General features: G+C 39.7%; 1 protein-coding gene across 8 annotated transcripts in view; it reads left to right on the top strand.

Annotated features, from left to right (window-relative positions):
• Nucleotides 1-5,197: 5,197 nt before the first annotated feature.
• The window catches only part of mapk10 (mitogen-activated protein kinase 10), a 101,388-nt gene continuing 94,036 nt past the window's right edge, over nt 5,198-12,549 (top strand). For 7 of the 8 annotated variants that reach the window (XM_061733696.1, XM_061733697.1, XM_061733692.1 and 4 more), the window contains exon 1: nt 5,198-5,572. Coding sequence is in view for 6 of the 8 variants with exons in the window: in XM_061733697.1 (XP_061589681.1) it covers nt 5,570-5,572 (3 nt within the window). In the remaining 2 variants the exon portion in view is untranslated. Of the gene's footprint in view, nt 5,573-6,324; nt 6,364-6,524; nt 6,595-12,549 lie in introns of those variants that run through there. The other variant, XM_061733693.1, reaches the window with a different exon arrangement.

The following is a 12,549-nucleotide window of genomic DNA, read 5'->3' on the forward strand; positions in this document are numbered from 1 at the left end:
TCTGCCTGTTACTGTCTATATTGTATTAATTGCACAGTGTATTTTAATTTAATTGTTATGCAGGAAAGGGATATTTGTTTTATTTTATTCAAGAAGCATTTTTATTCCATATATGCAGGCAGTTTATTTTTATTTCATTTGTTTTATACATTTTGATATTGTGCAGACCTCTGTTAACAAAGGTACCTGTGTGACATTTGGCACGAGGCTTTGTATTAAAACTGACTATTTTTTTAAGGGTTTGCCTCAGAAAAAAATGAAGCTAACAGAGATGCTATGCTATAATGCTTTGGGGGAAACCCCAATTATGGCACAGAAAAAATATCGAGATATATATCGAGTATTGCCATTTAGCTAGAAAATATCGAGATATGACTTTTGGTCCATATCGCCCAGCCCTACAACACGCTCAATTAAATGAACAGGAATCTTTGGGAATGTGCTCACTCTGGGCTGAAGGTTTCAGGGAAGGATGATACAACTGCTTGGAAAAGAAGGCAACCTCTGGCTCCAATTCATCATCAGGTGGATGCAGTGTCGATCAACTTAATCAACTGTGATCAGGACGGAAAATGTTGCTTTATTACATTTATTTACCCCCTTAATTTGTAGCCTATGGTAAAATGTATAATAACTCAATTAGATTATACCAAGTTAAATACACTTTCTGTTTGTAGAGACCAAGACAAAGTGTCTTTTTAGACTTATTTGTCTCATTTCTCTATCAAGAGTTTCAATGGTTTTACATCGAGTATCTGTTGACCTTTATTGAGCAAACAATTATGTTCCTAATAATTTAAGTTTAAAAAGACAGTAAATAAATAAATATGCCATAAATACGCAAACTTTGACATTGCTTTTGTAATTTTTTTTCTTTAAGTCTCAATAAGACTCACCTATAGACAGGTATTTTGGTGATCTTATGAGCGAACTGTTCCCACTGTCTCGGGTTTGAAGGGTTTCTTCCCCAGACTTCACGTTTCAGTTTTTCTACAGATGTTCAATAGGATATATATCAGGGTTCATAGATGGTTGGTTGTGAACAGTACTCGAGTTGTAAAAGAAAATCAGGGGGGATGGTGGATTTTATCATATGGGGACAGATAATTTGTGCTGATTACAAATAATATAATATATTACAAATAATAGCACTGACCAAAATACCTGCAGAAATACTGCAGGAATGACATAGCAGCAGTTACTGTAAATGCAGCATTCTGTAAGCTTTAAATATCCACTGGGCTTACATCTAATACATCAAAACACAACAATAAATAACAGTTTTCTAAACTTATCAATATGACTCTGTCCTTCACAGGATAAGTCAAATGGATCACTGCAAAAACTCAAAATATTAACAAGAATATTTGTCTTTTTTCTAGTTAAAATGTCTTATTTTAGTAAAAAAATCTCATTACACTTAAAACAAGACTCATCACTGGAAAAAACAACAATTTTCACCTATTTCAAGTAGATTTTCACTTAAAATAAGTAGAAACATCTGCCAGTGGAACAAGATTTTTTTGCTTGTAATGAGAAGATAAATCTTGTCCCACTGGCAGATTTTTCTACTTATTTCAAGTGAAAATTTACTTGAAACAGGTGAAAATTGTCAAATAAATTATTTTTCTGGTGTTATTTTTCTGGTGATGACTCTAAATGTTGAAATAGCAGTAAAACCACATTCATTGATGAAATGACATAAGGGACTGAAAGGGGGGATGGCAGTTTTACAGGGGGGATGATTTTGACCGTTTTTATTTCAGGGGGGATGCCATCCCCCCTCATCCCCTCTCAACTCCAGTACTGGTTGTGAATAGTCCAATGTTCTGTTCTTAGTCATTATTGTATGTTTATAGTTGTGGTTTTCCGCTCGGAATCCTGTTGGGGGACCTCTGACCTATGATTGAGACCATGGTTTCTGACACTGGGCAGGATATTTGGCTTCAGAATGTTTTGATAGTCTGAGATTTAATTGTACTTGCAAAGATTCAAGACACCAGAAGACACTTTGGGTCAAACATTGAAAGATGGTGCGGTCTGGCATTGATACACCTTGACCGTGACCTTGAACCTCTCCGGAAGTTGTTCTAGGCTCTTTGGCTACAGTTCATATTATCCACCTGTTCAATTTGTCATCAGTTTTCCTTTCAATGTCACGTCCAGGGCTCCTAAACTTTTGAAGGAAATTTGAAACTGCTGTTACAGGAACAAAAAGCTGACTGGAGATGGTTACCTCATGCTTTTCTATAGTTTCAGTCTCCCCAGACAACTCTTTCCTTTGTTTTCTCACCATAATACCAAACAGCAGAGTGGCGACTTTTCCCCTTTACTATATATATATATATATATATATATATACAGACTGAAACCTCGCCCACAACTAACTCCGCCGGCCAGAGCGTCCGCCATTGTTCCGAAGCAGTGGCTGTTTCAACAACGAGGGACAGTAAAAATTATGTTTTGCATCGACACTTACCCTCATAAAAGGATCAGTACCAACAGTACAGACCCGGCAACTGCAGACTAGTCAGCGGTAAGTGACGTTAATTTTTTATGTTATTTATATTTGTCTACAAGTATGATCTTTGCATGGGCTAAGTATTTAGCTTAGCTCCGGAGCACCGGAGCTACTCACGGGACCGGACCGGTGAGCGGCTCCGGTGCTCCAGTGTTCCCTAACGGAGCCACTCACCCGTTAGGAAACACCGGAGCTCTATTAGTAATACATTTTTTTCTGTCTGGTTTCAGATCTTCCAAGCAATGCACCTGAAGCTGTTCAACGACACCTTCAGAAGAAATGCACGGTCCTTCCTTGAGCCAGCAATAGTGCATAAATGTTATTTATATACAACTTATGTTATTTTATTTTTTTTAACAATAAAGTTGCCATTTGTGAACATTCAGTGTTGTGAGAACTTTTAACAGTTAACATGATTCATTTGTCTTGTAAAATACGGTAAGAAATGAAATGATGAGGAATCAAAGTAAAGAACTGTGGTGTACCTGTTTAGAATTCAATTAAATCTTCCTGTGTGAATTAGTGTGAAGATGAGGTGACCCGGTCCCCCCTTCAGGGAACTAAAGGCTGATTTATGGTTCCGTGTTACACCAACGCAGAGCCTACGGCGTAGGGTAGGCGTCGATTTAACGCAGAACCGTAATTCAGGCTTTAAGATCCCAGGGAGTCGTTTATACTGTGTCATAACTGCATGCGAGCGTCCAACTATCGCGTCGAGCTGCGTGACATTGGACGCTCTCTGTCCACACTGAAACTGTTAAACTCGCGGCCAGTTAGGACAGTCCAATAGAAAAAAAATAAAGCAATGGAATTGATTTTGTTGCTGATGCTCGCATCGCATGGGCCATGGTTTAATAGTTTACGCAGCCGCTGCTCTTCAGCCCGGAGCGAGGCTTTGTGCCCTCCCCTGCTACACGTCATTCAGGCAGCCAATCAGCACAGAGCCTCATTATCATAGCCTCCCCGCCCACTCAGAATCCCTCATAGAGAAGGAGGTTAGAAGCGGTAAAAATAAAAACATGGCCCAGAGGCTGAATTTCTGATTTATGTAGAAAAAATAAGCTTTTGATTGTTTTTAAGACATTCAAAGCCTGTTTAAAATATACAGTACATTAAATGCCATAATAGGTCCCCTTTAATGGAGGGAGCCAACAAAAGTCATACACCTCTTGGTATCCAAGTGCAGGGCCTTGAAGTCTGTCTTTACAAATCCTTAACAAGAATGACAAAAAGCTACTTTGGATTCTTTTGTCTTATTTATTTCAATGTTTATGTGCCAGTTTGTTGAACAGAATATAAATTAATCTTCAGTGATTAATAAGATATCAGCGAGTTTAATTCTTAGTGCTCGATTACTAGAGTCTAGATGAGTTGAACCTAAAGAGATGCGAGCAGGCCCGGGTCTACGAGGGTGCAAAAGCATGCATTGCACCCTCAGTTTATGTGTTTGCATGCTCAGTTGAAAAGACGAAAAGAAAACTGACAAATGCGCGCGCGTCAGCCTGATTTATGGTTCCGCGTTAAATTGACGGCGTAGCCTACGGCGTATGATACGCGGCGACGCACACCATACGTTCGCGTCACAGCGTATCCTACGCCGTAAGCTCTGCTTTGGTGCCACGCGGAACCATAAATCAGCCAGTGTCCGTCACTCATCTGGTTCCAGCAGTTTCCTGCACCAGCAAGATGCTGCTCTCTGCTGCTCCGTTAACACAAAGTAACGATGGATATTCGGAAGTGATTCATTCAAGCACAACGACGCAAGCAAGTTTACAGGACTTTCTCAGAAAATTAGAATATTGTGATAAAGTCCTTTATTTTTCTGTAATGCAATAAAAAAAAAAAAAGTCATACATTCTGGATTCATTACAAATCAACTGAAATATTGCAAGCCTTTTATTATTTTAATATTGCTGATTATGGCTTAAAGTTTAAGATTAAGATTCCCAGAATATTCTAATTTTTTGAGATAGTATATTTGAGTTTTCTTAAGCTGTAAGCCATGATCAACAATATGAAAATAATAAAAGGCTTGCAATATTTCAGTTGATTTGTAATGAATCCAGAATGTATGACATTTTTGCATTACAGAAAATAAAGGACTTTATCACAATATTCAAATTTTCTGAGACAGTGTTGTATATTTATGGTTAACTTTATTTTTGTTGCTATGTTTTATTTTCTGTTGCTAGATTGTCTGATGGGTGAGGTAGTCCAGACTAAATGTAGCATTTTCTTTGTTCTGCAGCAATATTGCTGCAAAGATGCACTTGAAATACACTTCAAATATTGTTGTTTTGCTATTATTATTCCGCTTGAAATTATGGGGAAATGCATAATTTAGTGTTGAATAACGTGCCAGGCATGTGCACCCCCTCTGATCTGAAATGCAGCCCTAGTCATCATTTTCTAGAACCGGCCCTGTCTGCATCCTTCATCCTGCCATCCTGCCGCCGGGATCTCAGCGGCGGGATGGTGCAGGATGGGATCAGGACGAGATCAGGACGGAATCACATAGATGTGCTGCCACGCAACCCCTCCCATCAGGAGAGAGCAGCCTCCATGTGATCTCTGCCTCTCTCTGCCCGAGCCTTGACGTCAGACGTTCTCCTGAGCGGTTGCCATGGCGACCCCCCCTCCTCACTCTCCCTCTCTGCTCTGGTAGGTCCACAATGGTACAGCCAGCATCTTGCAGCACAATGGTTGCAAGGTGGTGAGCTGGGAGAGTGATTCAGCATCAGCAGACCTCGGTTCCGTCCACCTCAGCTTTATTTTCTTTCCTCATCGCTTTTTCGTCGCCTTTTTATTTTTATTGATGTATTTTTGTAAATTTTGTGTTACTTTATTTATTTAATTAATTATTATTATTATTTTTTATTATTATTATTACTATTATTATATTGCTATTATTATTGTTATTGTTAAACCCCGTCGTCATCTGCATGTACGTCTTCGGTACGCCTTCAGCGATGGTCTCCGCGACGTTTGTGGTCGGGATGTTTTGAAAAGGACTGGCACCGGACTGGGATCGTCATCAGCTGGCACGGAATGGTGAGCCCGTCCAATGTGGATGTGATGTTTGGATCTCAGTTGTCAGGAGGTTGCAGTGATGAATATTGATCGGGAAGGAAGGTTAATGAAGTCCACTAGTGATGTCTCAGCGGGGAATGGATGATTTAGGACTGAAAACACAAAAACAAACACACGAAAAACAAACCGTATTGATAGTTTCATTACTTGCTGCTGTTTTTCTTACGACTAGCAAAATTATGGGTTTAGCTCTCACCTCCGTAAATGTTGTTCATACCCTCTCCATCTCCACTTTACTTCTACATTGTTATATGAAAGCCCATAATACATTTTTATGACATTTTTTAGACCCCGAAATTGTCTTGTGTGGGGAAATAAGAGTATTGACTACTGTGAGGCTGGTTATGTATTTTTGATTGGGAGGGGAAATGGATGATAATGTTGCAAAAACAAGCTTCACACTGTTGTAGGCCTGCATGCAGGGCTGCTCTTCCCTCCTCCCCCTCAGAAGTCAGCTGCACCTTGTGCATTATGCAGAGCATCCCTACTTCACCAGGATATGGGACCAGCCTCCAGTCTCTCAAAACTCCCAAACTAGATACTGCGATTGTAGTTTTCTGTTCAAGAGTTTGAAAGCATGGAGTTTTGTAAATTTACAAGGGTGTTTTTCTCAGTTGGAGATGCAAGTGTTTATTGTGTTACATAAAGGGATGTTTCAATCTTTTTTTCTGGCTTTGGCTTTAAAATTGAACTTCAAACTGAGGCAATGTCTTCATTCTGTGGATCGTAAGAGCTGAAGCGAGCAGAAGCAGGTGATTTCTCTAAATCATCTTTGTTTTGGGCATTTACTGTATCCTTGCATCCTTAAATCAGGGGCCCTTCATTAGTCCCTACTGATTGCACAGGTTTGCAGAGGAAGGCTGCATTGAAGGGAGATGGATAATTTCTCTTTTTGTTCCGCTTTTGTCTTCAGTTTTGAATATCTTCCGTGTTTGGTGCAAGGCAGCGCGAGTGTGGACTTATCGTGGACGTTATACTGTGAAGTGAGTGACTTTTAAAGGTTTCACAACAAACTCTCCATGTTAAAGACAGAGGTTTCGCTGCTGTGACCTTGGGTGCTCAATTATTCAGGAGGAAGCTTACATGCTTGTGGAAGTGCTGCAGGGAACAGAGCCTAACAATTAAACAAAGCATCATATTGGCGTCTCTGCAGGGGCCCAGGAGAGTGAAATTTTGAAACAATCTGGGTCTTAGTAGCCGCCGACTGTCTGCACCAACTGGTAATGAATGGCATTGATTTGTTGGGAAGTAGCTTGTTTATCCAATGGAGAATTGTCAATGGAAACAGCCACAAGCAAACTAACTATCCAATGTAGCACTTGTACTTTAATTTCATTTTGTCTTGCAGATTTTGACGCATCAGCACGTTAATCTTTAGTTATGTAATAATATAAGGGTACGTATAAAGGATCAGATAGTAGCTGGGGAGTGATGAATACCATTCTCTGATAAGATGATACGGCCTGCCACAAATATTGTCAAAAAATCTTTTAAGAAACATTTTTTTAATCCACACTGAATCCATGTCTCCAGTACGTTTCTGTTAAAATGGTGCTAAGACAGCGAGAGTCTTATAATTAAGAACCTAATGAGGAAAATAAACAAGTCTAGTTTAGAATGAAAAAAACAAAAACATTTTCTTCTCAGCCATCAGTTACTTAACTGTCCTTTGACTACGTGGATGGTCAAAATTACCGTTAGAAAACGATGGATTACCAAGGAACACCTGAGCTAAGCATTATTTATTGCTATGCAGTGGATACTCAAATATTAAATGAGAGGAATTCAGTTCAAATGTTTCATGATAGATAGTTAAGGCAGGAAGGGGAAAAGAAAGATAGAGATTAGTTATTAAAGAGGCTTCATTAAATGCGATACAAATTGCTCAGGTATAAAACAAAAGGGCTATGGTATATGTTGGTCAAAATAATGCAGAAATACAGTGCAAAACCTCCTTTTTTCAACCATGTTTTTACTGCTCTGTTCATAGGAGCCAGTTTTGGGGGCGGAGTAAACAACTCCATCTTTTTTTGTGGGTAAAGCAGCCTTTGAAATTAAAGTTTTGTGCCAGCACAGTAAATACAGACGGATGTTGGTGGATGTTAGGTGGACCTAAAGATGGAAAGCTGTGTAACTACACTGTGACACGGGTCTGTAAAGTCACGGTACCCTTCAAATCTGACAGGTTCCCTGAATGTCATATTTATAGACTGATAATATCCAGAGAAAAGTTATCTAAAGGTTTTTGAGTTGGTGGAGACTTCAATCACCCAAATAAATGCTCTATTAAACAGATTTGTGTGTTTGTGTTCGTAATATGTCCCCTTAAGGGCTAATAAAAGTGTATAAATGATAGATATTATCTTAAATGAAGCCTAGTGTTGTTCAAACATGATCACAAGTTTATAAAGATTTGATGTGTTATTTGCTTATACCAACCCAGTTTTAAAGCAAACATGAATTAGCCTTAAAATCTTTTTTTCAAGCTAATTAACCAAAAAAAATATCTACTTAGAGGTTCACACTTTCACAGTATTTTATAAAATACTAAAAAAAAAGGAAGATAATTGCTTGTAGCTTCACAAGCTCAAACAACTGTTTATCTGAGCCCAGGAAGATACCATGTCTTGCGTTAAAAATTTTCCTTCCTTCCTTCCTTCCTTCCTTCCTACCACATCAAAACACCTGGATTACTGGCTGATGTCCCCCCCCTCTCCCATTTAACAAACAAAACTGGGTGGAAACTAGGGATGGGCGGTATGGACTAAATAATTTATCACGTTCATTTCTGGCATTTATCCCGATAACGATAAAAATGACGATAAAAAAAATTTTCTTTCTTTCTTTCTTTCTTTCTTTCTTTCTTTCTTTCTTTCTTTTTTCTTTCTTTCTTTCTTTCTTTCTTTCTTTCTTTCTTTCTTTCTTTCTTTCTTTCTTTCTTTCAGGCTCATATCCTTCTTTCTTTCTTTCTTTCTTTCTTTCTTTCTTTCTTTCTTTCTTTCTTTCTTTCTTTCTTTCTTTCTTTCTTTCTTTCTTTCTTTCTTTCTTTCTTTCAGGCTCATATCCTTCTTTCTTTCTTTCTTTCTTTCTTTCTTTCTTTCTTTCTTTCTTTCTTTCTTTCTTTCTTTCTTTCTTTCTTTCTTTCTTTCTTTCTTTCTTTCTTTCTTTCTTTCAGGCTCATATCTTTCTTTCTTTCTTTCTTTCTTTCTTTCTTTCTTTCTTTCTTTCTTTCAGGCTCATATCCTTCTTTCTTTCTTTCTTTCTTTCTTTCTTTCTTTCTTTCTTTCTTTCTTTCTGGCTCATTTCTTCCTTCATTCCTTCCTTCCTTCCTTCCTGCCTTCCTTCCTTCCTTCCTTCCTTCCTCCCTCCCTCCCTCCCTCCCTCCCTCCCTCCCTCCCTCCCTTCCTTCCTTCCTTCCTTCCTTCCTTCCTTCCTTCCTTCCTTCCTTCCTTCCTTCCTTCCTTCCTTCCTTCCTTCCTTCCTTCCTTCCTCCCTCCCTCCCTCCCTCCCTCCCTCCCTCCCTCCCTCCCTTCCTTCCTTCCTTCCTTCCTTCCTTCCTTCCTTCCTTCCTTCCTTCCTTCCTTCCTTCCTTCCTTCCTTCCTTCCTTCCTTCCTTCCTTCCTTCCTTCCTTCCTTCCTTCCTTCCTTCCTTCCCATTCCTAGTGGAAACCTGTTCTGCTGAAAACCATTACTTGTAGAGTCATGCTGGCTGAACTTTTGTCGGTGTTCATCAGTGTAAATATAACGTTCTTTTGTTGTTGTTGTGAGACCAGGCTGCTTTAAAAACTGTCAACCGATTCAACACACTGAGGAAGCTGAAAAACCGTGCACTACTATTTTTATGGACCTTTAAAATTAAATTCTTTCTGCATGAGAGTTTATTTCCCTTAGGTTACGATATTGTTTACCACAACACACAAACAGAGAAACATGCCCTCAGAGTGAGACGCGGCGTTCTGTAATTAGATTTGCTTTTACAGCTTGCTGAGTGCAAGATTTGGAACTGTTTCCGGTTTTGGTCACAGTCTCCTGGTGGCACATCTGCAGAGAGTCACCGAAGGTCAGAGATTGTGGGAGTTCAGGAGCCATCAGAAGGATTTCAGAGCGGGAATTAAATCCAGACAAATGACAAAAAGCTAAAACCCTGTTTAATACCACTAACTGTTCTCTCAGTGTACTTAAAGGTCGGTGTCATTAACATACACCATGTTGTCGGGTTTGCAGCAGCGTTCATCCAAACGTAGCATCAGAATATCTCTGTGGTTGTGTCAAGAGGAGTATTTTTACATCTTATGTGAGGTTGTTTTGCAACAAGCTCATGCTTTCTTGTTTTAATCTTCTGAAAATGCTGCACTCTTCATAAGAAAAACATAAATCACACAAATATCTTCAGCACCTACTAACAGCAGTACTCGAATTGAGGGGGGATGAGGGGGGATGGCATCCCTCTTGAAATAAAAACGGTCCAAATCATCCCCCCTGTAAAACTGCCATCCCCCCTTTCCATCCCTTATGTCATTTCATCAATGAATGTGGTTTTACTGCTATTTCAACATTTAGTCATCACCAGAAAAATAACACCAGAAAAATAACTTATTTGACAATTTTCACCGGTTTCAAGTAAATTTCCACTTGAAATAAATAGAAAAATCTGCCAATGGGACAAGATTTATCTTCTCATTACAAGCAATACAATCTTGTTCCACTGGGAGATTTTTCTACTTATTTTAAGTGAAAATCTACTTGAAACAGGTGAAAATTGTTGTTTTTTCCAGTGATGAGTCTTGTTTTAAGTGCAATGAGATTTTTTTACTAAAATGAGACATTTTAACTAGAAATAAGACAAATATTCTTGTTAAGATTGTGAGTTTTTGCAGTGATCCATTTTACTTATCTTGTGAAGGACAGGGTCATATTGATAAGTTCAGAAAACTGTTTTTTATTGTTGTGTTTTGATGTATTTGATGTAAGCCCAGTGGATATTTAAAGCTTACAGAAGGCTGCATTTAACTGCTGCTATGTCATTCCTGCAGTATTTCTGCAGGTGTTTTGGTCAGTGCTATTATTTGTAATATATTATATTATTTGTAATCAGCACAAATTATCTGTCCCCATATGATAAAATCCACCATCCCCCCTGATTTTTTTTTACAACTCGAGTACTGACTAACAGAGTAATGTTGTTGCCACTCAGCTTATCGGAAAACTGCAGTCTAAGCAGGTTTTCAGTAAAAATGTCGGTGGATAAAGGGACATTAGGTAGACGAGTGAATGAAGGGGATGAACGGTTCTCAGTTCTAAAGAGTAAAATCGATAACTGCTCGCGAGCACGCAGTCTCATTGCTTGTAGATGAGCTCAGTTGGTGCTGTCTGGTTTTCCTAGCTGGGCCTGGAGCTCTAAGTGTTTCCCTTCCCCTCCCCTGAGCCCGAGCAGGAGGCTGTGGCGCGTTTGGCTCAGGCTGCACAGTAACAGCAAAGCAGTGCTGCATACTGCAGGAGTGAGGCTGAGCCTGCTGAACGAAGCACTCACAATGGAGTCGGAGGGAGGGGGAGGGGAGGCGGCCGCAGCGAGGCTGGGAGCCTGGGAGCTGGAACGGTGGGAGCGAGGGAGGGACAAAAGAGAGGCAGGAAAGGGAGGCTCTCGTCGTCACTGCCGAGGATGGAGGGAAGAGCGAAGAAGACGTAGATGGATATAGACGGTGTTGTGGTGCGCATTGTGTGACATTCACAAAGAGTGTAGCTTTCAGGCTTATGACAAAGGGAGAAAGAGTGGTGAGAGGAGAGGCAGCGAAGATGGATATGAGAGCAAAGAATAACACTGGTGGCTGTGGACGTTTGCACAGGCACATTGCACTTCATCATTACATCCAGAGCACTTCATCAACTTTTTCAGCACAGATATTAAACGCCACCACTTTAAGTCCTATGTGGCCACACTGGAACAGGACTGCAGCGATGAATGACCAGGAAAGATGGTGCTAGTCCTGTATACATCTAAGTGCAGGTCTCACACAACCCTAACAACACCTGACACTAACCTTCTGAAACACAAACTGAAATAAGACTGGTTGGGACAGCATTTCATCCTCAAACATCTGCTGTAACAGAATTATTTGTATGTATATACATATATACATACGTATATATATGTATATACATATATATACATATATATACATATATATACATATATATGTATGTATGTATGTATGTATGTATGTATGTATGTATGTATGTATGTATGTATGTATGTATGTATGTATGTATGTATATATATTTTCCCAGTTGCAAAGCATGTAGAAGTCTGTAATTTTTATCATAGGTACTCTTCAACTGTGAGTGATGGAATCTAAAAAAAAATCTAGTAATTAATTAAGTAATTAATTTGCTTTTTATTGCATGACATAAGTATTTGATCACCTGTCAACCAGTAAGACTTCCGGCTCTCACAGACCTGTTAGTTCTTCTTTAAGAAGCCCTCCTGTTCTCCACTCCTTACCTGTATTAACTGCACCTGTTTGAACTTGTTACCTGTATAAAAGACACCTGTCCACACACTCAATCAAACAAACTCCAACCTCTCCACAATGGCCAAGACCAGAGAGCTGTGTAAGGACATCAGGGATAAAATTGTAGACCTGCACAAGGCTGGGATGGGCTACAGGACAATAGGCAAGCAGCTTGGTGAGAAGGCAACAACTGTTGGCGCAATTATTAGAAAATGGAAGAAGTTCAAGATGACGGTCAATCTCCCTCGGTCTGGGGCTCCATGCAAAATCTCACCTGGTGGGGCATCAATGATCATGAGGAAGGTGAGGGATCAGCCCAGAACTACACGGCAGGACCTGGTCAATGACCTGAAGAGAGCTGGGACCACAGTCATGGATTAAAATCCTGCAGCGCACGCAAGGTCCCCCTGCTCAAGCCAGTGCATGTCA

The sequence above is a fragment of the Cololabis saira genome, chromosome 11 (assembly GCF_033807715.1).
Source record: "Cololabis saira isolate AMF1-May2022 chromosome 11, fColSai1.1, whole genome shotgun sequence".
NCBI lineage: Eukaryota > Metazoa > Chordata > Actinopteri > Beloniformes > Belonidae > Cololabis > Cololabis saira.